Raw genomic sequence first — 27,292 nt, 5'->3', positions numbered from 1 at the left:
TTGGTTGTACTATACATTCACTGGCTGTCTCGCCTATATACTGCTGATATAGGCTAGCAGCATATTACGACCACCTGGGAGCAAGAAGGAAGCATGGGAAGAGTGGTGTCTTGGGCGTGTCTGACACAGTGCCTCCTGGAATTACTCCTGGGATGGTGGTGCTTACACACCACCCCTTGCTGAGCGCAGTGCCTACATCGCAGTCTGGACCAAAGATTTTAAGTTGGAGCCTTGATAATGACTAACAGCCAGATTCTGCCATCTTTCCTCACAACGTGTAGTATCTGATGACAAACAGTCCTACTGAAATCAGCTGGAGTTTCTCACAGAACAGGATACTGGGCAGCATGAATAAAAGTATTAGTGTCTGGCCCCTAAGGTTTTAAATACATCCCTCCCCCCAGGTTTATTGACTTTAAAAACAATGAAATTACAGAATTCCAGATTATAATCTAGTTTTCACCTATGAGATATGTGATAGTTTTTTATAGGATAAAATATAGTGATTGAATCCGGAAGCAGCCATGCTAATACATGGTTTCAAAAAATTAAATTGTTGATTCCCTTGAGGCAGAGAGATTCCCAACCTTCCACACTAATTCAACATGCATTATTGTTAATACAAGAGTTTCCCACTCATCAATTTACTGGAACTATCAGGATATTGTGCATCCTAGAGTGCACTTGTAAGCAGGCAAGTCACCGCCAAATTGAACATAACAATTTGTACATTAGATGCTGTCAATTCAGTATTTGACAGGGTGTTAAATGGTATGCGATGGCACTATTTGCACAGTGATGCAATATGAGTAAGGCATGTTCGGGTATAGTATCCTGCTCATACTATGTTGGTTTTTAAAAAACATTGTCTAAATTCAAATGCACTTTGTACCCTGATGTTTTAGTTGGATCCTGAATTAATAGTGAATGTTAGTCCATGTGTCGTTCAACTTGTACAAAAATCCACAGTAATGGTAGATAAACCTCCTTCCGTACTCTCTACTCCTCTACAGATTCTCTTCTGTGAATCATTACCTGCATAATATACCTGCATATCTTATATAAATATAGATAATATGAGATGCGTATAAAAATATTGCTGAAAATAGCTGGTTTTCTGTGTAGAGTGAATGGCTTCTGAAATAAAAAATCCAGAATAAAAATGTAAAAACATTTTGCTTTTTAGTACGTGATTCTGCTATAGCACTTACTTTCAGTGAAATGCTTGCATATATTAACAGCTGTGCTAATGAATGTTACTTAGGTGTACATTAATCTGTAGCTAATTAAACTCTTGCATTGATTTAAGCAGGTATTTAAATTGATTAATGATTAGGGCCCTACCAAAATCACGGTCCATTTTGGTCAATTTCATAGTCATAGGATTTTTTAAATCGTACATTTCATGATTTCAGCTATTTTAAATCTGAAATTTCAGGATGTTATAATTGTAGGGGTCCTGGCCCAAAAAGGAGTTGTGGGGTGGGTTGCAAGGTTATTGTAGGGGGGGTTGCGGTACTGCTACCCTTACTTCTGCGCTGCTGCTGGTGGCGGCGCTGCCTTCAGAGTTGGTCAGCTGGAGAGCAGCGGCTGCTGGCCGGGAGCCCAGCTCTGAAGCCAGAGCCGCTGCCAGCAGCAGTGCAGTAGTAAGGATGACGTGGTATGGTATTGCCACCCTTACTTCTGCACTGCTGCCTGCAGAGCTGGGCCCTCAGTCAGCAGCTGCCACTTTCCTGCCGCCCAGCTCTGAAGGCAGCAGCGCAGAAGTAAGGATGGCATGGTATGGTATTGCCACCCTTGCTTCCGCGCTGCTGCTGGCAGCGCACCCTGCCAACAGCCACCGCTCTCCAGCCGCTCAGCTCTGAAGGCAGTGCAGAAGAAAGGGTGGCAATACCGTGACCCCCCTAAAATAACCTTGCAACCCCCCTGCAAATCCCTTTCGGGTCAAGACCCCCAATTTGAGAAAGATTGGTCACCCGTGTGAAATCTGTATAGTATAGGGTAAAAGCACACCTAACACCAGATTTTACGGGGGGAGACCAGATTTCACAGTCCGTTTTTTATGGCCGTGAATTTGGTAGGGCCCTATTAATGATACAATCTGCAGTCGTCTTTTGGATAATTGTCATGTTTAGTCACTCTTTAAAACATTTTTCAGTCGTATTCTACTTTTAAAATTAGTTTATCTTTGATAAAAAATATAACATGATGTGAGGAAAACTCTTAATATGCAAACCCACGATTGTGTTTTTATAAACTGTTTTGCTGCAAGGAAAGCCAGCTGTTTGTCTCCAACAGTCTATGCAGTCTTCCTTATAGAAAGCAACAATTGAACTAAGCTGTTTCTTTCCATTTCATTTCAGGTTTTTCACACATAATCATGGCAAAACCTTATGAATTTAACTGGCAGAAGTCAGTCCCTTCCTTTATGCAAGATGGAGCTGTGTTTGACAGATACGAAGAGGTAAGGGGCCAGTTGAATAATGTTCCTCTCCCTTTCCCTTTCTTTTCTAGATGTTGCAAATGTTACAAAAATATTTTTTTTCTTAAGATTTTAAACAAATAAAAGTTTCAAACAGAAAATCTGCATGAAGGTAGAAAATAAATATTAACACTTTGTTACGATACAATTTCTTGCTACCAAAAACCCCCATTTAAAATACATTTTGTAATGGTTGATTTAATCCTCCGATTTGAAAATAATCCCCGAGTAAGCGAAACACTTTGATTTAAATCCCTTCTGTCTGTAACAGACATGCAGCTCTCTGTTGTGGAGTCATCATAGTATAGTACACAAAGCACATTCCCCCCCAAAAGTGAACACTGTCCTTTTTTTAAACTTACTATTTTTGGAATGAGTGCTCCTACTTGTGAAAATAGACTAAGAACCTACATGCTGTATGGAAAAATAGAAGGTCACCAAAACATTTACACTGTAAATCAAAGACACCATTTAAAATCAAGGGTGGTTTTATCTCCTTTAGTCAATCGACCTATGCTTTATCTGGAATATGATTAATATGATCCTGCTTTCAGCCACACTTTAATCCAGGTCTGTTGAAGGAAAGGAAAGTGGGACATAACATTTGATATAAGCTTCCAAAATAAAATGCAGAGACCTTTGCCTTATATTCAACATCAATTTGCCTATGAAAATCGTTTTACTAAGGTTTGTTTTTAATCTTTTTTTATTTGCCTGAAAATCTCTAAGTTAAAAGTATTTTGAGAAATGCCTTCAGGGATATTATGTTTTCCTTTAATCTCTTGAAATGAACAAAAAGTATTTGTATCATAGTCACCTGCCAAGATAGACCTAGCTTTCTTATCCCCCACTTTCAGTGCTGGATTAGGTAAACTAATAGGAAACATGTTTGGTAAATGTTGCTAAAAAATTGGGCTTAGCTGATCCAACGGAATGTGTGTGGTTTTGCTTTCAAGAATGTTTAATAATGATCACCCCATTGTTGTTCTCTCGCACAGTACAAGATAAAGTAACAGGTTCCTTGCTGTCCTGGGTTGGTTATTCAGTCCCTTCTAAAGGCAGGCAGACATTTTCAAAGTACAAGTTACAACTTGTGGCTCCCAGGAAATTATAGGCCAGTCAACCTAACTTTGATACCTGGAAAGATACTGGAATAAATTATTAAACAGTTTGTAAATACCTAGAGGATAATATGGTTATAAAGAATAGTGAGCTTGGATTTGTCATGCCAGACTAACCTAATTTCCTTCTTTGACAGGGTTTCCGGCCTAGGGGATAGGGAGGAAACAGTAGATGTGATATATGTTGATTATAGTAAGACTTTTGACACTGTCTCCCACATGTCGTTCTCATAAGCAAACTAGGGAAATGTGGTCTAGATGAAATTACTATAAGGTGGGTACACAACTAGTTGAAAGACCATACTCAACGAGTAGTTATCAGTGGTTCCCCATGAAACTGGGCTGGCATATCCAGTAGGGTCCTACAGAGGTCAGTCCTAGGTCCGGTGCTATTCGGCATTTTCATTCTGTTTAGTGACTAGGGCCAGGGCTGCAGTTTTACAGCACTAACCATGTGAATGGTACAGCATTTAGCATTGGAACAGACTTCAGAGGCAGTGGGTCTCTTCAGAATGGAAAAAGGATTGACCCTTATTTTAATTGCTAGTAATTTCACCTACCTAATCTATTTGGACATTTGGGAATGGAATTAGGCCTTGTCGTTGTATGTATAAATCAGATTTTATTAAGTGCTGTGCTGTGTTGCATTCACTGCATTTTGAATCATGTGCACTTCTTTTTACACTGACTACTAATAGGGGTCCTACCTGCCTTATTTAAAGCAGAAAACATGCGGTATTCTGTATCCTTATTGTTTGCTGTAAGTACTATATGGTAAATTTACCCAATTTTGCCACAGAACACTTGTAAGCCCAGCCCCTTTGTGGTTGGTTGGGATATTATTATTATCATGCCTAGATATCCTAACCAGGTTTGTGCTAGGCATTGTACATACCCATAGCAAGTGCCCTCCGGCGAAGGATTTATAATCTTAGTTTGGGATTTTCAAAAGGGCCTATGGGATTTAGGCACCCAGCTCCCAATGAAATTCTATATTGAACTTCCATCCTAAACAGGCAAAGCAGAGATGCGCAACAGAGACCATTATGTGGCCATCTTTGTAGGAAATGTTAATTTTATACTGAGAGCTTTTAGTCACATGGGGACGCAACAAGCAATGAAAAATTTCCCCATTTTATTTGCATTGACCTTGCTTATTGAGGAGAACCTCTATTCCAGGGTTTCTCAGCCTGAGCCGGGACCCAAAATTGGGTTGTCAGAACATTTCAAAGGGTTGCGTGGCGGCTCTTGTCCCATGGGGCTGGCTGGGCTCACTTCCCTGCTCCAGGCACTGCAACCTCTGGGGTCCCAGCACCACTCAGGTTTCACCCAGCTGTCATGATTATGGGAGTCCGGGTAGGCCAAAGGTGAGTGAATGGCCCTGCCACCCCATGAGCCACGTCACAACTCCACTCACACACATTTGGTCCAATTGGGCACGGGCCCAAACCTGAGTGGCACCGCAACCCTGGAGGTTGCAACTCCTGGTGCAGAGAGCCAAGTCCAGCCAGCCCCACAGCACAGGAGCTGCCACCGTGAGGTAAGTGCTGGACACGACTCAACCTCTCCAGGGGGCAGGATCAGACCAAAAACACCCCAGGGCCCATAGGCGCAGACGCCGTGGGTGCTCTGGTGCTGGAGCACCCACGGGGAAAAATTAGTGGGTGCTCTGCACCCACCGGCAGCCAAGCTCCCCACCCCACCTCACCTCCTCCTCCTCCTCCTCTGCCTCCTCCCCTGAGCGCACTGCGTCCCTGCTCCTCCGCCTACCTTCCAGCACTTGCTACCACCAAACAGCTGTTTGGCGGCGTAGCAAGCTCCAGGAGGGAGGGGGGAGGAGCGGCAATGTGGCGCACTCAAGGGAAGAGGCGGGGCCAGGGCAGGGATTTGGGGAAGGAGTCAGAATAGGGGCAGGGAGGGAGTGGAGTTGGGGCAGGGACTTTAGGGAAGGGGTTGGAATGGGGGCGGAGCAGGGGTGAGAGGGGGCAGGGCAGGGGTGGAGTCGGGGTGGGGCCGGGGGAAGAGGGAGGTCGAGCACCCACCGGCGTGAGCAGAAGTCGGCGCCTATGCCAGGGCCTCCACCCCCAGACTATTTACTGGGTGACGACAGGCTATAAACATTTACAAATGGGTCCTGCCCTGAACCCAAAATGGTTGAGAACCACTGCTCTATTCCATGCAGATTTTAAAAGTCTCTCCCTTTAACAGGTGGCTAGCTGCAGTTTTTATATATGCAGCTTTATAGGGATACCCAGGAGCTATAAAACCTGTGATTCTGGGAAGTTTGCATCCGGTACATTTTATGAAGTGCGAGGATTAAGGAAAAGGCAGTAAGCTGTTGTCTAGCAGCCTGGATATAGAAGAGGGCCCAAGAAGCACCTGATAGCCAGTCCTGACTCTGTCCCTGAATCTATGGCAAATTCTAACTCTTCTCTCTGTTTCCCTCTCTGTAAAATGAAGATAATTGTTTCCTACCTCACAGTGGTGCTGCAGTAATTAATATTTGCGAAGTGCTTTGAAGCTGAAAAGTGCTGTATGTGCTTTGTGCTGTTATTTAAGAGGCAGATGCTCTTCAGTGCTGAATGTGTTCTGGGTCAAGGGAGTGAGGTAGTAGGCTGATCTGGCTTCTTTGTGGCCCATCCTGCAGCAAAACTCTTATTAACTTAAATGGGTGTTCCTTGCATGGAGGGCTTGTGGGATGGTGCTAACTGAGTCAGAGAACTTAAAATTCCTCCTGTCCGCATGAGCCTTTTGTGTGGAAAATGGCCCCGTGTGTCTGCATGGGCTTGCTGCCCTGGCTGTCTTGCGTTGGAGAGGACAGGGTGTTTTCAAAACCTAACTGCAGCCCTTTCCTTTACACACAAAATAAAGTGCTGCCCTCTGTCACTCACAGCATCTCTGCTCCCTGCACACATGCTCGCTGTTTGTTATAAAGTAATCTTTTTTAATTAAAAAAAGATTGGCCGAGGCTGGGCTTTTTGTTCCCTTTAGAAATGACTGATTCGGCACAGTGGGATGTTTCCTTACCTTTTAGTTTCACTTCTGACGTTAAAATAGTTTTGGGGGTGGGCATGCATGTTTTGGTTTTGGTTTTTTTAGTAAGGCTGACCTGATTGGTTTTTGTTTTGTTTTTTTAATCTAATCTCTTTGGTTTTCCACTCCTTCCGAACTGCTTTATATACTTATCTCCTCTGCCAGACTAACACTCTGCAATATATTTTTGTGTGTACTTTCTAGAAGTTCTTCTGTGAGGGTCCAACTTTTGCAAAAGCCCTTCCCCTGAATCCCAAAAGTCATTGCAAAATGTGGTGGTTTGATCCCAAGCAGTGCTGCCAGTTCTTGCAAGCCTCACAGTATTTGGTGAGGTTCTTTTTGGAAGCCTGTGATTAGGTGAGAAAATCAGCTTTCATTTAGAAAGAGAAGTTTCTAGCACTTGTGGCTGTGGAGAAAGGCCTGAAGATGAGAACTGAGTCTGCTGTAATGTCTCAAAAACCAGAAGTCAAATAAAAAAAAGGTCTAATATTTATTAGGCTTAAAAATCATGAGATTTTTAAAAATATCTCATGATTTCTGCCAACTGATTCATGATTTTTGAATGCTTGGGATTGGCAATACTGCAAGGCAGTTGGGGAAAAGGTAAAAGATCTTAAGTTTTGAGCAGCAAATTAATGCCTGACAATATTTGTCAACATCACCAAAATATTTTGTTATATTTCCCTTTCAACAGGAGTCCTTTGTCTTCGAACCAAACTGTCTCTTTCAAGTGGATGAATTTGGTTTTTTCCTAAGGTGGAAAAGTGAAGGAAAGGTACAGTACTGTTGTACCAGGAACATTACTGTCTGCCTATGTTGTTGCACTTGGTTTGTTTCCTGGCTAATTTTTAATCACAAAAAATTACATGTGGCTTTGTAAGTATTTACAGTAAGATAGCTTGGCTCCTGTGTTTTTAGAAGTTACATAAGTGAAATACTTGACAGGTTATTAACAGACATGAAAAGAAAATACCCTGTTTTGTGTTAATTAAGTGCAATTGCATTTAAGACTCATTGTTTATTTTTGCTTCACTTCCTATTTGGATCTGCACTGTGTTTCGCCAGACCTTTTAGCTAACATGCTTTCTCTTGCCGTTCTAGGAAGGACAGGTATTAGAATGCTCCCTGATCAACAGTATTCGTCTTGGAGCTGTACCAAAGGTACTCTGTAATTAGTTTATACTGTTCTTTTAAACAAAGAGTGTTTAAGCTGAAGGTGAAGTGGGGAATGCAGTGCAGCTTGTTACAAAATACTGCCAGCACAATTTTGCTTGTAAAATCATAGCCTAAAACATTTAGCTTTAAGATTAAGTGGTTTTATTTTATTTCAGTGTCAAGGATTTGTAATATGGTAATGCTATGTCAGTGCTGACCTTCCAAGAGGCTGTGAAATCTGGGCACTAAATATTAAAAGGATCCTGTCAAGGGTTTTTAAATTATTTTTTGAACTATTATATCATCATTTTAGGAGGTTGAAAATATTTTCTGGTTTAATTTTTTTCCTTGGTCATTCAAGATGTGTTCCTGTGTTTCACTGAAATTTTTGTTTGCTTCCTTGTTTTAGACACTTAAATTATCAATTATTTCAGGACAGCTCTGGGACTTGTGATTATTAACTGGTGTTTCAATGGCAATCTGCAGAGGGACCACCTGAGGGTTCTGCAGAAATCGTAGCTTTTAAAATATTTTCTAATATAGATTTCTTTTTAAAATGCATTTGGAAATTAGACATCTTTCGGAGATGAAATTTGGGCATAATTGCTTCACAGTGTCTCTTTAAGAGTTTTGCTGTCTAGTTGTCTGGTGATGTCAAATACAAAAGCTTCAATCAGACTGTGGTTCTACTTAAAAATAATAGATTTTTCACTTTAATCATAGATTTATTTATTTTTTAGCGAAGTTAGTTCTCTTGCAAGGTAATAGACTGAAATCTTCAGCCAACAAAGTAGGTCATGGGCTAAGGCAGTGCAGACTTCCCCATGATGCCCCACGAATATGCTTCAAACTTCAAATATGCTTCAAAATATTCCCAATTTCTATGAATAGTTCAGTCTCTGGGCTTATTAAATCTATGGCTCTTGACTGCTAGTAAAGGTACCAAAGAGCACCAGATGTGCTGCTAAGAAATGGATAGAAATCACCCACTCATTCCATGCAAATAACTACTTTTGGTCACTACTGATTTGGATTGGAATAATTTATTTAGATAGAGTTAAGAATTTCCATAAACTATTACCAGTCCTTAAGTCTTCCATTTCCCTTCTCTGTGGAGGTAATGTATGTAATTTTCTGAAATGTATTTAAAATACTGCAATTATCTCTCTGCTTTTATGATTCAGCCACATTCAGTGATTATTAAATTAGATTTTTTTTCCCAACCATGCCCATAGATTCTAAATGAAAGAACTCATTTAAGGTGACTGGGAAATATTTACAGTCTTAATGCATGTGAACCTGAGATGTGTTTTTGACTTAATCTTTGTACTGTGCATTTAACAAGGCGTTTGTTCCATTTAACAGGATCCCAAAATACTAGCTGCTCTTGAGACTGTGGGAAATGCAGAAAATGACCTGGAAGGGCGGATAGTGTGTGTCTGCAGTGGCACAGATCTGGTGAACATCAGCTTCACGTACATGGTAGCAGAAAATGCAGAAGTAGCTAAGGTATTCCACAGTTAAACAGTGCCCGGGTGCGGGGGAAGAAGTGTAGGCTGCATTGAAGCACAAGCTGCCACAAATTTATTACTACTAGAATAAAGCTATCTCAGATGTATCTACCTGAGCTGCAATCACACCTGTGTTTTCTGTCTAGACCAGGGGTGACTCTAGCCTTTTTGCCGCCCCAAGCACGGCAGGCAGGCTGCCTTCGGCGGCATGCCTGCGGGAGGTCTCCAGTCCCGCGGCTTCGGCGGCATGCCTGCGTGAGGTCCGCCAGCCCCGCGGCTTCGGCGTACCCGCCGCCGAATTGCCGCCAAATCTGCGGGACCGGCGGACCTCCCGCAGGCAAGCTACCAAAAGCCACCTGCCTGCTGCCCTCGCAGGGACCGGCAGGGCGCCCCCTGCGGCTTGCCGCCCCAGGCACGTGCTTGGAGCGCTGGTGCCTGGAGCCGCCGCTGGTCTAGGCTTACCTTAAATCCCTTGGCTTTCTGCTTCCTCTTTCCTTTTTATTATTGGAAGCCTCATAGATGGAAAGCATAACCTGACCATTCACTGAAACCATCATGCAGCAAGACACACAATAAATATATAACACCTCTCTTTTCAGTGCTTGGCACCACTCCCCCTTAAACATTGTGTCATGAATAAACTCCATAGTAGAAGACCTATTTGTATACCTAATATGGATACATTAAGTCTGTTTGACTATTCTGTACATTCAACGTGTTGACTCTGAAATCAAAGTATTCAGGGAAGTAACCTGCCAAAATCGTGGTCTGAAAACATTTTGGGAGCCAAAAAAGGAGAGAGCTATTGTAGGAATTCACTTGTATGCTTACCAGAATAATTTCTCCTATGTACTCTAGAATATTTTGTAGACACACTAGTTAGCCATCTTTTGATTTGGTCAAGGTGTTTTGGTCTCCTTGGTTTGAGGAGAGAGATCGATCCATACATTTGTTTAATTATATATTTTAAAATGTACTTTCTGCACCCATTGCCACAATATCTGGACACGTTATAAAGATGAAATGTAGTGTCACAATAAGTTTACCGGGCTGCACTGATCGACACAGGTAGCTCCTTGCCCACGAGCTGCTTGTTCATTGACAAAATGAACCAAAAAGTCATGATTTACTTTGCACTCGGATTGTCCGTGAATTATGACAGGCCCTTATTGGGAGTTTGCGCTACAGCTTTGGACTCTCTGCTAAAGGTCTCCAAAAGTGTACACCCAGAGATTGTTAACAAAGATGATTCAGGAGAGGGGTAGTCCTTAAAACAGTCGTTCCCTGAAGCATGTAGGACTTTATAGAATTAAACCAAAACCTTGGCTGCATCTGAAAGCATGGGAAGCCAGTGGAGTTCTTGGAGTGTTGTAGTGTATTGGCTTTTTGTATGTGATAAATAAATGGGCCTAATACTACTTGTGAGCTAAAGGAAAACTGCCTTAGTGAAGTGGCAGGACCACATGTTTAGGAAGCTACGATAAATGAACCTGCGACACAGCCGCTTCTGGCCCCAGTCAGCTGACCTGGGCTTGGCCTGCTTGAGCCTGAACATCTACACTGCAGTTTTATAGCCCTATGAGCCAAGTCAGCTGACCTGGGCCAGCCGTCGTGTAGACATACCCTAGGGGACCGGGGTTATGTCTCAGCATTCCAGATGTGCGTGGGGGCCTTTCAGTAATTGTGCCTGTTGTTCTCATGAAGCTGTTGAGAGCCAGTATCTTCAAAGGGAGTTGAAAGTGCTCACTACCTTCTGAGATCCCTTATGAGGTCGTCATAAGCTAAATCAGGTTCAGGATTGGTCAATACTTGACAAAAACACCACCTGGCACTGCAGAAAGTGGTTTGGTGACTCTTTACTCCCGGGTCCGTAATTCTGTCCTCAGCCAGTGCCCCAGAATAGTTCTGCTTCTGGAAGTGTTACCTTCTAGATGAGAGACAAAATAAGTCTTGGTCACCACAGGCTACGCTGTGGCCTGTATTGTGCAGCCTCACCGAGGAACAAGGGGGTGTGGCGCTCTCCCTCATGCCAGGGTGTTGATACCATAGAGTGCAGTGTCAAGGGAAAGCAGATTCCATAAAGATGCTGCTTCCCCACCTCTTTACAGGTGGGTGGAAGGGGCTGGGGACAGGAGAGTGCTCTTCTCCTTCCCCCTCCTCCCCACAGTGCACCAGTTAGTGTAGCTCCACTGGCACACAAAGAGGAGCCTGCTGTGACAGCTAGAGACCTGACACAAGATATTTCCCCCTCAGAGCAGTGGGGAACCTGAAAAGCAAATATGTGACTCTTGGTGGTGGGGGGTCACAATCTGCCATCTGGTCTGCTCCAGGGGCAGCAAAATAATCTACTGCCCCTTGCTTAGGGCTCATGGCAAAGACATGTTTAGGCTGTAAAGATCCAGTTATGTGTGTTCCAATAATAAGCGTGTCTTATCTCCGCTCTCCTAAGCCAGACTCCGTTTTGGGTGTTTGGATTCCGTCTAGCTTACGTGTATTGTGTTTTCAATCGAGGAGTTATTCACCCCTTCCTAAAACAGACAAAATAAAAAAATGCCGTGCAGATAGTTTGTGTGAGTCTTTAGCACAGCAACAGGGGAGAGAATTTTTTTTAAAGTAGAAAAACTGCTTATAAAATTACAACCTTGGAAGAGGATGTAATACTTGAAACTACCTTTAACTCATTATTTTTTATTGACTAGATTTCAAGTTTACAATATCCCTTTAAATGCAGTTACAAAATATGAGGCTAATTTTTCATACCTCACAAGAATGTCACCAGTCACTCTTATGAAAGTCAGACTGCACAGATGTAACTAGAATTAATGCTTTCCAGCATACCAGTGATGCTTTTTGAGCATACCCCATGTTGCTGGCCAAGCGAAGTGAGGTCTAACACTCAACTCAATGGCATTTCTCTGTTTGGCTGTCATAACTTTTCAACACCACATCCGGTCAGTTCCAAAATTTAGGGAATGTTCTAGGCATTTGTGGGCAGAACCTTCTTGATTTTGATCACAATCAGAAAAACAGAAAGGGGGACATGGGTGATACATGGACCCCCCTGGCATCTGATTAGCTGAGCCAGCAGCTTCACCCACCTTTCTAATTGTCTACAGATCAAAGAACAAGTTGACAGTGCCCATCCCTCTCCCCCAGCTTAGCTCTGCACATAGTCCCAGTATAGTTATAAAATATTAACACTCTGAAAGAGAAAGAAATGAAAAAAGAAAAAAATAGAAGAGTAGTGGAAGGAATAGGGCCATAGGGGGAATGTAGGCACATGCAGAACCCCAGGCGTGGGAGGAGATTGTGGGACCCTAGGAGAGGGGGAAGGGGGAAGTGGAGGGCACACAGAGAGCCCCTGGCATAGGTGGGAGGTGGGAATGGAGGACCCTGGCATGGGCGCAGGAAGAGAGAAATAGGGGAGCACTGTTATGTTATTTTTGATGGAATAAAGGAGCCCAGAGAGTCCAGGGTGTTAACATGACCCTGTCACTGAACAACACTAAACAGTTAAACAAGGTTTGAGGTTTTGGAATACAGAGTCCTCAGCCTGCTTATTAGCATGGAAAACACACGATTAACAATCTTTTTACTCTCTTATTAAAGGTACAGAAAAAGAAGGAAAAACAGTTAAAGCATTCAAAATATACAGTATTAAGGAAGGCTTTTGTTTTAACAATATCCCTTGTTCCCCTTCTCTATAGAGAGTCTTTAGAAGGAAGAAAAAGCCTTGTTTGAGAGTCTCTTGGATGGGATTAAAAAGGGTAATAACTGTCTTAGAATCATAGGGTTAGAAGGGACCCAAAGGGTCATCTCGTCTAACCCTGTGCCAAGATGCAGGATTTGTTGTGTCTAAACCATCCGAGACAGACGGCTATCCAGCCTCCTTTTGAAAACCTCCAGTGAAGGAGCTTCCACAACCTCCCGAGGCGTCTGTGCCATTGTCCTACTGTTCTTACAGTTAGGAAGTTTTTCCTGAGATTTAATCTAAATCTGCTCTGCTGTAGTTTGAACTGATTGCCTCTTGTCCTGCCCCTCGGTGGGAAAAGAGAACAACTTTTCTCCAGTTTTTTATGGCAGCCTTTCAAGTATCTGAAGACTGCTATCACGTCTCCATTCATCTCCTCTTTTCCAAACTAAACATAGCTGGTTCCTTCAGCCTTTGCTCTCATGACTTGCATTCCATCCCTTTGATCATCTTTGTCGCTCGTCTCTGGATCCTTTCCAGTTTCTCTACATACTTTCTATACATTGGTGACCAAAATTGGACACAGTACTCCAGCTGAGGTGTAACCAGTGCTGCGTAGAGCAGTACTATTACCTCCTATGACTTTCATGCTATGCCTCTGTTAATGCAACCTAAATTGCATTTGCTTTTTTTGCAACAGTGTCGCACTGCTGACTCATGCTGAGGTTGAAACCCACCACAACTCCCAGATCCTTCTCAGCAATGCTGCTGCCAAGCCAGTTATCCCCCATTCTGTATTTGTGCATTTGGTTTTTCTTCCCCAAGTGTAGCACCTTACATTTGTCTTTGTTGAATTTCATTTTGTTGTCTATAGCCCAGTTCTCCAATTTATCAAGATCCCTCTGAATTTTAGCTCTATCCTCCAAAGTATTGGCAACCCCGCCCCACCCCCCCATCTTTGTGTCATCTGTAAACTTGATCAATGTGCTTTCTCTACCTACATCCAAGTCATCAATAAGGATATTAAACAACACCAGACCCAGAACAAATCCTTGTGGAACCCCACTTGAAACATCCCTCCAATCTGTCATCATTCCATTAATAGTTACTCTTTGTTTGCGGTTGTTTAATCAATTATGTATCCACTTAATGGTAGTTCTGCCGAGCCTGCATTTCTCCAGCTTACTTATCAGAATGTCAAAAGCCATCCTGAAGTCCAGTGGGTTGTAGCCCACGAAAGCTTATGCTCTAATAAATTTGTTAGTCTCTAAGGTGCCACAAGTACTCCTGTTATTTCTGTCAAAGAAGGAAATCAAGCTGGTTTGGCATGATTTGTTCTTGGTAAATCCATGCTGGCTGCTAGTGATTACCCCTTCATCCTCCAGGTACTCGCAAATTGAATGTTTTAGACATTGCTCTAGTAGCTTCCCAGGTATCGAAGTCTATAGTTCCCCAGCTCCTCCTTTTTCCCTTTTTTAAAGATGGGCACTACGTTAGCCCTTTCCCAGTCTTCCGGGACCTCTCCTGTCATCCAAGAGTTTGTAAATATTATTGCCAGTGGTTCCGAGATTTCTTCAGCTAATTCTTTCAGTACCCTTGGATGAAGTTTACGTATTGAACTTTATAAACCACCTGCATCAACTGCTTGTAGGTCTCAAATTTCATGGTGGCCTGGGATTGGGTTTAAGTTATTTAATTTACCAGGTAGCCTTTCTGTGTCCTGGTCTATACAATGGGCACTATATTCTGGCAGTGTAAAGGGGCTATGGCAGGCTGAGGGAGAATTCCTCTAGTGCAGGAGCAGTGTAAGGCCCTGGCCTAGGGCATTCTGGGTAGCAAAGCAGTCCATATGCCGCTCAAACCAGGCTACCATAAATTAAAGCAGCTCTTACAGTAAGGACTATGGTGGCTCCTGCAGTAGCCTAGAGTCCAGACCTTATACCACCTTTGCTCCCCCTCCTTATCTCTGGAGCAGGGTTGCCAATCCTCCAGGATTGCCCTGGAGTCTCCAGGAATTCAAGATTAATCTTTAATTAAAGATTATATCATGTGATGAAACATCTAGGAATACATCAAACCAAAATTGGCAACCCTACTCTGGAGATGTGGTGTGGAATCTAACCCAAAAGATTTACATATAAAACCGAAACAACATTCATGATTTTATTCTGGTTCTTCATTTTTAGTCTGCTCTAAAGAATAAGTCACTAGATTTGTGAGACGACTGAGGCCTTGTCTTCACTGCTAAAAGAAAAAAAGGTGCATTTTACCTCAGGGTAACGAACGTGTGAGCTATCCCAAGTGAAGACAAAATACTTTGCCTAGTTTGCCATCTGGTAAAACCAATGTCAGTACTCTACCCCAGCCTGAGGTTGACCTTGCCTAGTTTACTTTGCTCCTTTTTTTCAGCAGTGAAAACAAGGCAGTGTGTGACCTTAATGGCTAAGGAGAGAGTCACAAGAATGAATTGCTAATAGGCATCAGCTAAAATACTGAGGTAATACTTTCTCTGTCAAATAGTTCATATGTAAATTCAGTGATTTTTATTACTGTGCTTCCTGGGTCAGACGGCTTGGCTATTACTACATTTGTATTATTGTGGCAACTTGGGGTCCTAATTATAGACTCTGCTAGGTACCGTACAAACCCAGAACAAAAAGACAGTTCCCTTTGGCGTGTGTTACTAACACTATGGGTAAAAATAATGGGACCGATTCATCCTTGGTGTAAGGTGGCAAATTCCACTGGTCTTGTTTGTATTTATTTTGATTTTTTTCACAATTTAATCCCACTCAGTATAAATGTGGAATAGAGATGGGAAGTTAATTTATCAGAAACTATTTTTACTAGCTAGGAGCAGCAATTTTAATTTTAATTGGGTTCTATTAGGTTATGAATATTGCCTTGCAAATTTGCATAGATTTATATAATGGCTAGAGCGTTTTCAAGAAGATGCTACATCAGGCCGCCAACCCTGCAAAACCTCAGTGCAAATGGCTGATCGCAGAGCAGATAGGCTCGGTTTCACAATCAACAGCATTTAATAGCAGTCACAACTCATGCCTATTTGCAGCGTAATTATAAACTTTTTAGTAGGCAGTGTTTTAACAATTGGTATGGATATTATATTGCACATTAACTTTTATTACTATCTGGTTAATGCACTTATGGAAGAACAAAATGCTGTAAATGCTGATGACCAGAAAGCAGAGGCTGCTACACTTTTTTTCCACACAGAGCACTTTAGAGAAAGGATCTGCTTTTCAGTGTAGCAGAGATGTAGTCTGGTTCTGGAAAATGATCTCCCTGTAATACCAGGGGGCTTCCATTTTAATAATAATTTGAAGAGCATTGATGATGTGTATCAAAGCAGGAAGGTCGCAAGTACAGCCAGAGACATTGGGAACAGCAGCAGATTCCCACAGCCCTTATAAAGACAAATACAGAACTTCTCTGTACCGTTGTTTGTTTTCTCTTGTTTTACATGCATGTGCATTCTAAATCTAAACTACCTCGGGAAAACTACAGAACGTATCTGGAAAGAATTCTGGAAATCTGCTGATTCTTTGTTCCCTGTCAAAGAAATAATCATTAGTGATTTAGGCCTCAGTCCTGCAAACACTTTGAAATTATTGTATATCCAGAAACTATTGATTTCGATGGGGTTACTCATGCACTTGAAGTTAGGCACATGTTTAAGTGTTTTCAGGATTAGGGCCATATTCCTATTTTATATTGGAAACTTGCATTCAAAGGGGAATCAGGGTTTCTAACCTTTCAAGCAAGCTGATCAAATATTGTTGTAATAGTCAATCCGTTGGTATCTTATAGCTAGAGCACAAGACTGGAAGTTAGAAGTTTTATACATTTTCTTCCCAGCTCTGCCACAGACTTCCTGTGGGAGCTTGGTGAAGTCACTTAATTTCTCTGTGCCTCAGCTTCTCCTATCTGTAAAATGAGGATAATAATAATACCCGCCCACCACGCAAGAGTGCTGTGAGACTAAGTTCAGAAATGTTTGCCAAGCCTTGAGTTCCTCGGATGGAAGGCATTACAGAAGCACAATGTTTTATTATTCTTTGTTCTTATGTTCATCACGATTTGATTACTTTATTTTCTGTCCGGTTTCCTGCATTTTCAAGCATTCTTGTTATCTCTTTGGTTCTTGCACTGTGTTGGAATGTGGCTTATGAGGGCTGAGGTGGTAAGTAAACCTTCCCAGAGAATCACAAGGTCTCAGTACAGAACTGTTGCTTCCCCATTCAGGGAGCTGTGTATTGCTGCTTCACCACCAATCCCCTAGGTATATGTTAATGCCATGTTCATGAGATATGTCAGTATCTTAATTTCACTTACTGGCCAACCTTTACATTGTACATTGAAAAAGGCATCCAGGATCTTTGCTGTGTTTTTTTTTTTTCCCCCTCTCACTCTTTTATGTTTCATTTGGAAGTGTTACTGCAGGACTTTCAGTGGCCCCAAAACCTCCCTGCTGGTTTTCACAAGCCACAATGGATAAGGGCTCATCGCACTATGTGAAACTCGACAAATGTATCAGGTTTTTTTGGTCTCATCCATTCTTGACACTGTTCCCACAGAAGCAGCCAAACTGGTGTAGATCCAGTTGGACTTATCCTGCACGTGTTTGGAAAACTCCTCACAGCAAGAAACGCTCTGTTAATGTGTGGAAGCAATCTGGGTTCATCGGACTGCTTGCCACATGGACTAGCGGGGACTTTGTAGAGGAAATACTGGAAGTGGGGGAAACGAGCCCTTGAGCTTTCTTTTAGCATATAGCACAGCCTCAGTAGCAACGTACAGAAACTCTTTTTGCTGCGGTTGACAAATATGGGATGAATTTTACACAGTCCCTAGTCTAGTCTCCTTTCTATTGCTTCTTCGTGTGTCACAGGTATGGTAATCTGCATTGTACAGATGTGACCTGTGAGACTGACCGGACATCTGAATTGAGGAAAAGGCGATTTAGTGTCCACTGTATCAATGGTTGAGGACAAAATGTTCTGGTTCCCTGCTAGACTTCTAACAGAATGCTCAGTGGCTGAACAGTATATTCTCTCGGAGGATTCTGAAACCCCTAACGGGTCCATCACTCGCTGACCGCACGCGAGTGAAACAGGGCCAAGTCAAAGAGGAGATCCAGAAGATGGCCTCTTTAGTTTGTCAAACTAACCTAGAATCATAGAATATCAGGGTTTGGAAGGGACCTCAGGAGGTCATCTAGTCCAACCCCCTGCTCAAAGCAGGACTAACCTCTTCTCTTCCCTTCCTAGGGATAGCCCCATAGTTGCTGTGGAGGTCCTGAAATCAGTGAGGCATGTAAGTCACACTGGACAATAATCTTGGTGACTCTAGCCCTAAACAAGAGCTTAATCTGTAACTCCGCTGCCTAGCCAGTACACCACCAAAATTACTAAAATTATCTCGGTCCCAGGGCTTTCATAGATGCATATGTAACTGGTGCTTCCTCAGTGTGGCTCTGTTCCCCTCTAGTGGCTGGACCACATAGAGGTTCATGAGTCTGCACAGCCTTTTAGCTAACAGTCTTTTAGCTCAGACAGTAGAAGCTTGTGCATTTAGCTCAGCAGTCCCAGGTTCTATCCTTATTGCCAGTGGCCCACCAAGGGACTCCACATTACACACTCAGGCCGGGGTGTCAGCACTGCACGTGGGGATCCAATGCAGCAGGTAGCAGCTCCTCTGCTGAGACTCCAGCCTGGCCCCTAGGGGCAGCTACTGCTGGAGTTCTGGGACAGGGGTTCCTCTCCTTGTGCGCTCAGTTGCTGCAGCTTCTGGGGAGAGGAGGCACTGGCCACGTCTGGAAGCAGCAGCACAGGATCGGGCCCCTTTCCACGCAGCTTTGTGTGTGCATGAGAAGAGAAGCAGAGGGGATGTACTGGGGCTGTGAGTGTGTTGGTAGTGGGGCAGAAGGGGAATGAGTGGATTGGGTATGGGAATGCTGATGGATTTGTTGTGTGGGTTGTGTATGGCAAGGCTGTGTTGGAGTGATGGGTAGTGGACCCACTTAGAAGTGTTAATTGAGATATTATCCACAAATTATGTCCTGGACTCTAACAAAGCAGTCTTTGGCACTAGGCACCCTCTCGGGCTAATATTAGATGCAAAAAACCACTCCGTCATCCCAGTTCCTTAGCCTGGTGTTCACGTTGGACCGAGTACTTCACTGGAGAGACTACATGGACACAGAGAAGGTGGAATCTCCTTGCTCGATTTGGGTAATACAGGTCTCATCTATAACTAAACCAGGAATGATGTTGCACTGAACAGCATGAGCTGTAGGTTACAGCAGTTTTTAGTCACTCTCAATGACCCTAGTTTGCATCTCATCCTGTTAAATGTAAGTCCTTGGCTAATAAAGCGCTAAGAGATCAAGCAGTCGGTGCACTCTGCCCCTGCTGGCTTGTGTTTCATTGAGGAAACCAAGACAAAGCAAGGTCACTGAGTAGCTCTAAAGGATTTGATTGAGTTATTCAGCAAACGTTGGAAGATGGGCTTCTTCAGTCAATGTTTCTTTCATTTTTTCCACTTAGAGGCATTCAGCAATGCTGGCTCTTTGTTTAACAGAGCTAGTTAAGTTATCTTTTTCCACATTCCATGTACTTAGTTGTGCATTCAGCTCTTCATCCTGTAGTTTCTGTGCCCACTGCTTCATTTTTTCCATTTAGTTTCATGGTCATTGCTTCTCTAAGGTGAGATGCTAAGGGCCAGATTCCTCTCCTGGTTACACTGGTATAAATCCAGAATAACACTTTGTGTCATTCAGGATTTATGCTGGTGTCCTTGTTTACTTGAATTCAGAATTTGAATTTTTTCAATGGCCCCTGTCATTGTTTCCATACCTAGTGGCTTGGTGATGCTGAACACCAGGCAACAGATTGGATTGTCTTTGCAGAGTGTTTGCTGTTATTTCACCTTCATGTAACTGATTTAGAACAAGTCAAATTGATAGTTCCCTGATAGCAAGGAAGAGGGGTTGTTCCCAGATCCGTGTGTCCATTTTAGGCCTGTCTACTCAAGGAAATTAGGTGGGTACAAACTGTCACTCGGGGTGTGAAAAATCCACACCCCAGAGTGTTGCAGTTAAGTCAACCCTAACCCCTGGTGTAGACGCCACTAGGTCGACAGAAAAATGACATAGCTACCGCCTCTTGGGGAAGTGGATTCCCTATGCCGACAGGAGAACCTCTCCTGCCAGGGTAGCCAACATCTGCACTGAAGAGCTAGGGTGGCGCGGCTGTGCCACTGCAGTGTTTTAAGTGTAGACGAGTCCTTAGGATCCTAGTTAGGTTGTAGGAAAGGTATAAACTCCTCCTTTCCCCCCTTTTTCAGAGACAACACATTAGCTAGTCAGTTTTCCGTTTAATCTGGGAATGGCTGAGGACTGAAAAGCTATATATTGCCAGTTTAACATTTTCACAGTACTGTATAGTCAGACTTTTTTTTTTTTTTTTGATGGTGTAATCTTAAAAATTAGGTTTTTTGCATAAGATTTCTGGCTCACAAGGATTTGATCCTTGACTGCCTGATGAAGAATGTGACATTTCATGCACAGGTGCAGACACCTTGGAGCATATGCCTAAACCTACTGGTAGCTCAATTCTTCATCCAGGGTCGTATAGCTCCAGTGCAATTTGTACACAGTCCTTTTTTTGACTCTCCCATGCCCAGGTAATTTGGGGCAAGCTAGTAGCCTTTGAGTAAAGCAGACCAAATGACCCCGGTGTAGTACTACCTAGCCCCAAATTGAACACAAGGGGAGAGATGCCCCAGTGGGGTACAGCTGCTTTGAGGAGCATAGCTGGTGGAAGTCTGGCCCAAAAGCTGGCATAAGCAGCCCAGGGAGCATGGAAGGGTGATTCTGTGCTGGCGTAGGAGCTCTTCTGCTACTCCTTTGGCCTTTGCCAGCATAGCATGGTGTGGCTGGGATGCCCCTATGATATATCAGTTATTGGCTTTGATTTCATCCACTTATGTTGGCATAAAATAGAGCAGCCCCAGGCTCAGTTTACCTGTTGGGGAAGGGCTGTTTGGGAGTCCCTCCTAAGTAGGATGTTTTTTCACCAAGAAAGTGCTGGATAGGTGATTCATGGCTTGGGTTTTCCCAGTGGTGGTGCCCTTGTGTAGTCGGTCCTGATGAATAGGAGAGAATGCTAAGGACAGGAACGTGGTGCTTTAATATAGTTGCCTGAAAATCCAAGTTGACATGCATGTATCTTTATTTCTTAATTATGTGTTAGCATCGACGGCATTGTACACCATACATCTACTGACATCTGGTGGCATGTTGTAGCAGAAAACCTGTTAGGTTTTTTTTTAAAGACTACATTTGTATGGCCTGCGTTTTGTTTAGTTTAGCTGCCCTGTAGTTATTTTTGCACACTGTGGCTTTTAAAATTAACTTCTTATTGAAAGTCAAAAGATTGAAGCGCTTTTAAAGAATGTCAGACAAATCCAGCTTACATTGGGACAGATAATGATACTGCAGTGTTCATGCAGCGGTAACATTTCATTTCCATTAGGATGTTTTTAAAAACTTTTTTTTAAAAGAGATACCAGGTAAAATAGTGCTTAAATACCACAGTGAAAGAGAACTGAGCCATACCTGATAGACTACAGTACAGGTGTATTTAGTAAAACTTTGGGAGGTGGTTTTCCTAAGTAGTCTTATTCACACAGCAAAAAGAAGATGAGAGAACCACATATGAAGATGAGAGAACCACATTTTCAGCAAAGCTTTGTTTTTGAGAACACAACATGATGCCTTTAAATGGAGGCAGTGCTCTGTTTTCATGCGTTATGAAATGACACAACTACTGTGTCATTTCAATGTGTGTTTAAAGCAGCTATTTGTGTTAAAGGTAGGCATTTTTAGTGTTATTTTAGCCACCTAAGGCTACAGGTCAGATTTATTGTATATAGTTTGCTCAAGCCTTCAATATTCCCTCATATAAATTTTACAGATACGTACAGCACTCATTCATGAAAAGAAAAATACACTCATCTACTTCTGTTTATAAAGTGTTTCTAGGATAGATTTTGACACACACGTGGTCAGTTCAAGCTCCATGTACAAAATTTGGCCTTTAATGAGAGGTTTTCTATTCATTAGGTTGATAATGAACAGTGGCGCAAACCCCATTTCATTTATGCTGATGCCAATAGTCTATGCCAGTGGTTCTCAACCCACAGCCCACAGGCTGCTTGCAGCCCAATCAGCACACAGCTACAGCCCATGTGACATCCTCAGGGCCATACAGGTAGTATATATATGTTGTGTGGAAGCGGCCCACATAACACATAGAGAGCTGCAAATGCGTCCCACAATAGTAAACAGGTTGAGAACCACTGGTCTATGCAATAGTCCTAGCATTATATAACTGAGATAGAACTTGGCCTGTCATGTGATCAGATTTCTGCTGGTTTGGGGGCTGATCTTATAGTTCTTGTTCACTACAAATTTCCCATTGCCAACTCCCACTGGTTTTAATTTTAGGCCCTAATCCTCAAATGTGTTCACTACAAATCAGCAAAGTCTAGGTATGAACTACATTTGAAAAATAGATTCTTATAAAGAAATTATGTACGGACTGTAATACTGCTGTTTGCTGAAAGATATCCTAATGGTCAGTGGAATGTTTTACTTTTTAAGGATGAAAACTGGAAAGAAAGCATGATGGAATATGTAACAGGCAGCTAGATTTGGTTAGTTAGTTAGTCACATAACACACGTGCTGTGCCTCCCTGTGGTCTGCTATAGATTATTAATATTTTGCTTCATTTCTGTTCTAAAATAGAACCCAGTTAAATATGTCATCACATATTGTATAATGTTGCTTAGGAATAGCTAATATTGCCAACAGCAGCTGAAAGAGATTTATATTTATACAGTCTATAAATAGAGAGCTTAATAAATCAATCAGTGGGCAGCTTTCCTTTGCTGGCAATAAGCTGTTTTAATGGCACTACAGATGCAGCATTTATGTAGCTGGGGAAAAAATGGGAACCGGCATGACTTTGTTTATTGAAGAATAAAATATTAATGTGTAATATGCAGTTTGGATGCTGGCTCTCTCTTACAAGGGAGTGTTGGAAGAGAGTTTTATAAGTCAGGTTCTCTACTTTTTGTATATTTGCGTGAAAAGGAGAAAAGCTTTTCCTTTGAGACAGGCATGCCCAGTGATTAGGTTGGCCTGCTATCCCCCTTTGTTTTCCATAGCTGAGTGCCTGCGTGTTTTCTTGTCTTTCAGCAATGGGGAGAAGGACTTGGATCCATCATCCATAACTTTAGAGCTAACAACGTCAGTCCAATGACATGCCTCAAGAAACAGTAAGGCTCTTCCCTCCCTGTTTTTCCTCCTGTGTGTTTTTCTGGCCACATATTTTCCTATATGAACTGTCTTAGTTGTCCTTTCTTTTCTTGGCTCAACCAATGAAATTGTCAAAACAGTCTACAGGAAAAATTCCCTCAGACTTCAACCTCCCATGAGATACATGGTGTTAACGGCATTTAGGGTTCGTGTTTCATTGTAAACATCAGCGTTCCCAAGTCCCTAGCTTGGTGTCTGCCTGGGAGAGTGTAAGGAAGTTTACAAGCGTACATTTAATCTATTGAGATGTGTGATTTTAATTATTGTCTTGCCTGTTCTTCCCTTGATACATACACGTCACCCCCATGGGCGATACTGTTTTTGGAAGTTGCATGCATGTAGCAAGGGAGAGGTTGTCTGTCAAGGGATGTACTGATTTTCTAATTATTCTGGGATGAATTTTGCCACTGGAGCACAGCTCTGCATTGTAGAACTGCCCTGCTCCACAGGGAGCGCTAAGGAAGGAGACAGAACGCCTCCTGGAGCTTCCCAGCACACCCTCTGCTTTCTCTCACCCTTTATTGGGTTCAGCATACCTCCTGTCCCTTTTTCAGGCCACTGTGCAGGGTAGTGGTGCTGTGGTACTTGTCTCCTGCCTGCCCGGTGCTATGAATTCCAAGGAAGCAGTCCCTGTACTCCCCGAAGGCAGGAACTGCAGTTCTGTCTGGGCACTACAGAGCGTGTGGCGGGCAGAGGGCTCTGTACTGCTTCCCCTACAATGCATACCTGCGGAAGGGTCAGGCTGACTCTGGCCGGCAGATGGGATGTGACTTATTGTCTTTTTGAGTTTCAAAAAGGTCATTCATGAGTCGAAGATTAGAACTGCTGTTGTTTTTTGTGTTCATTTCACAAAGATGGCAGGCGCCATTAACCTGAATAGGAATATCTGGAACTCTGTTTTTACTAAAATAAATAAATACGATTTAAAAAATTTTATTTCTTTCTACATTTCAGCTGGATGAAGCTGGCGTTTTTGACAAACACAAATGGCAAAATTCCCGTTAGGAGGTAAGCACACTTGGAGGAGCTTAGCAACCTACCAAATACATTTTGTGTAATGTGTATCAAATCATATTTTATGATATTAATATGCATGCTGATTATATTTGTATAATATTAATTGTATAATTGCAATATATGCATAAACAACAAGATGGGAACTAAGACATTGTCATTTTTGCTCTATTCCTTCTTTTTAAACAGGAAAAACTCCTAATGAAATCAGTGATTTTTTTCTTATTCAGAACCCTATCCTGTGAAGTGTTAAGAGCTTTCAACTCTCAGGAAATCCACTTGGAGCTAAGGGCATGGAGCAGCTTATAGGCACTAACCCTCAGTATTCAGGGATGAGTTGTTCAGTAGTTAGAAGGCAGGTTGTAAAGGCTTTGTCAATAGCAGCATACAAATGTTTCAGACCATTGCAAATAGAATAGCAGGTACATTGGGAAATGCAATTCACTGCAAAACTAAAAGAGGCCGCTTTGCCAGAATTATTCTTGTGTTCGCAGGAACTTTTGGAACAATATTTATGCCATACAGTATACAACCCACAGCAAGTCTTGGCTTCCTTATTGCCAAAGATTAAAAAGGCAACTATGGAACAAAACAATATATTTCTCTGTAAGCAGTTGTCTGGCTGAGATATCTGATGTCGCTTTCCCTTACTGTCTGGTTTTACTGCATTTCTCTTACACTTACCTGCTCAAAAGCCTATCAAACAATTTGCCTTCTCTCCTTCCCACACAGAAAAATGTGAAAGTCACCACTCTTGCTAATACTGGGCCATATTGCCCACTTCCACAGCATTACCTGCAGAGGGATTGGGGGGCAAGAGGAGCTGGAAAACTTGGTGAGGTTCCCCTCATGGAGTTGCCTGCCAGGCATCTTTTCAAGAGAGTGGGAATTGGAGCCTTGTGGAGCTGACAAGCAGCAAAGCACCATAGAGCCTGCTACATTGTCCCCGTCTCTCCTGGGGCCACATGGGTCCAACCATAACCGCTGCCCTGGAGGGCACCTTGAAGGAGTGAATGCTGCTTCGGTTTATTAATATATCAACTTTCACATGGCCAGTCCCCTGCTGGTCCCTCGGTCTTGCACCAAACCTCCCTGGGGCACCTTCTAAATAGCGCCCCCACGGACGGAGTATCTGCAGAATAATGAAGATGGGGGAACAACACTGAAAAGGCTTAATCCATTCCCTTCTGTGTGCAGATCCACTGAAGGCAGTCCAGTCCAGTCACTCTAATGACTTAAATCTTCCTATCAGATCCATGGATCTCAAACAGATCCACTGAAGACAGTCCAGTCCAGTCACTCTGATGACTTAAATCTTCCTATCAGATTCATGGATCTCAAATAGGTGGTTTTTATGAAGCAGTCGTCCTAGTCAGTACATATATATGGCTCTCCTTAAAAGCAGTTCAATTCTAAGTCGTTTGTTATCCTAGATTTACACAATTTCCATGCCGAGGCAACCAGATCTCCAAAAGGGCTCGTGTTCAAAGTGTTTTTAGCACAGTATGCTAGTGAATTGAAGTCTAGTCTCCTGACGTTTGCTCAAACGAAGGCCAGTTCAGGTATAAAAATAAATAAATCCAGCCTTTTGATGGAATAATTAATGTGCCACACCCTATTTATTGTAGACTGCTAAACAGAGCTTAAGGCCAGGTCTACACTACCGCGGTAGTTCGACAGCTGGCAATCGAACTTCCGGGTTCAATTTATCGCGTCTGGTCTGGACGCGATAAATCGATCCCAGAAGCGCTCGCCGTCGACTGCGGTACTCCAGCTCGGCGAGAGGAGTACCGCGGAGTCGACGGGGAGCCTGCCTGCCGCGTGTGGACCGCGTCTGAACCGCGGTAAGTTCGAACTAAGGTATGTCGACTTCAGCTACGTTATTCACGTAGCTGAAGTTGCGTACCTTAGTTCGAATTTGGGGGTTAGTGTAGACCAGGCCTGAGATACAGTGCACGGATTTCACACGTCCCGTACTGCTAATGTAGTGGTTCCAAAGCAGACATTAGCACTCAAGAATACTATGTGGATTTCAGCCAGCAGTTCTCCCTTGAAGGGATTTTAGTTTCCATAAATCCACCAAATCATTTGGCAGCTTGTGACAGATCTAATCCTGTTTCATGCTATAAAGAGGGAAACTCCGTGTTGCTCAGATGCTCAGCCTTCAAAGCTCAGGAATATAGCTCTGGACCTCTCCGAGAAATATATATGGTAATGAATTTAGTGTCATCCTGTGAAATGTCAGACTTCTTGGATGAACAGAACGTGTGGTTTCATTGAACTACTTTTGAACACTGTAACTTTGAATCCAATAGCTTCAACAGGATCTGAAGGTGCTCCACACCTCTGAAAATCAGGCCACTCCTCTAGGTGTCTCTGATAGGGTGTGGCAGCCCTTTTCCAGGGCTCATTAGAGAAGTCTCTGGTGCAAGCACTCTCTCTTTTCCATGCCTTACTTAGAAGAATATGGGAGATGGCCACTGAATGACAGGAAGGGGTGTCAGGGAAGCAGTTTAAGGTTAAAGGAAAGGAAAACCCAGGCTGTTGACCCGGTCTCGCACCTGAGACCAGAGCTTTGAAGTGTAGGGTACGTGTATGTTCCCTTCCTCCCTTGGCACTGAGGTCCCGATGGGGATTATAGCCCCTGAGGCCTGATGGAACTGTAGTGCTGGGTTCCAGTAAGGAACTACAGGGCGTAGAGCTAGATATTGGTCTGTCAGGTGTCATGCATTGAGCAGCCTCATCGCACATTTCTACAGTCCTGCTAGACGGGGCTGATCAAGGTTTTCCTCCAACTGGAAGGGCTGAGCAGAAGCCTGGGGGCTGCTATGATGTGACGTGGCAGCAATGAGGATGGGGAGGAGACTATCTCTTCTCTG

General features: G+C 43.0%; 1 protein-coding gene across 4 annotated transcripts in view; it reads left to right on the top strand.

Moving 5' to 3' along the window:
• Window positions 1-2,380: 2,380 nt before the first annotated feature.
• Window positions 2,381-27,292, top strand: part of PLCB4 (phospholipase C beta 4) — a 131,146-nt gene continuing 106,234 nt past the window's right edge. For all 4 annotated transcript variants that reach the window (XM_065400906.1, XM_065400905.1, XM_065400908.1 and 1 more), the window contains exons 1-6: window positions 2,381-2,464; window positions 7,331-7,411; window positions 7,738-7,797; window positions 9,157-9,300; window positions 23,280-23,359; window positions 24,354-24,407. In XM_065400906.1, the coding sequence (XP_065256978.1) occupies window positions 2,381-2,464; window positions 7,331-7,411; window positions 7,738-7,797; window positions 9,157-9,300; window positions 23,280-23,359; window positions 24,354-24,407 (503 nt within the window). The remainder of the gene's footprint in view (window positions 2,465-7,330; window positions 7,412-7,737; window positions 7,798-9,156; window positions 9,301-23,279; window positions 23,360-24,353; window positions 24,408-27,292) is intronic.

This window comes from Emys orbicularis, chromosome 3, assembly GCF_028017835.1.
Source record: "Emys orbicularis isolate rEmyOrb1 chromosome 3, rEmyOrb1.hap1, whole genome shotgun sequence".
NCBI classification, from domain to species: Eukaryota; Metazoa; Chordata; order Testudines; family Emydidae; genus Emys; species Emys orbicularis.
The sequence above is the reverse complement of the archived record's forward strand: the minus strand, read 5'-3'. Positions and strand labels throughout refer to the sequence as shown.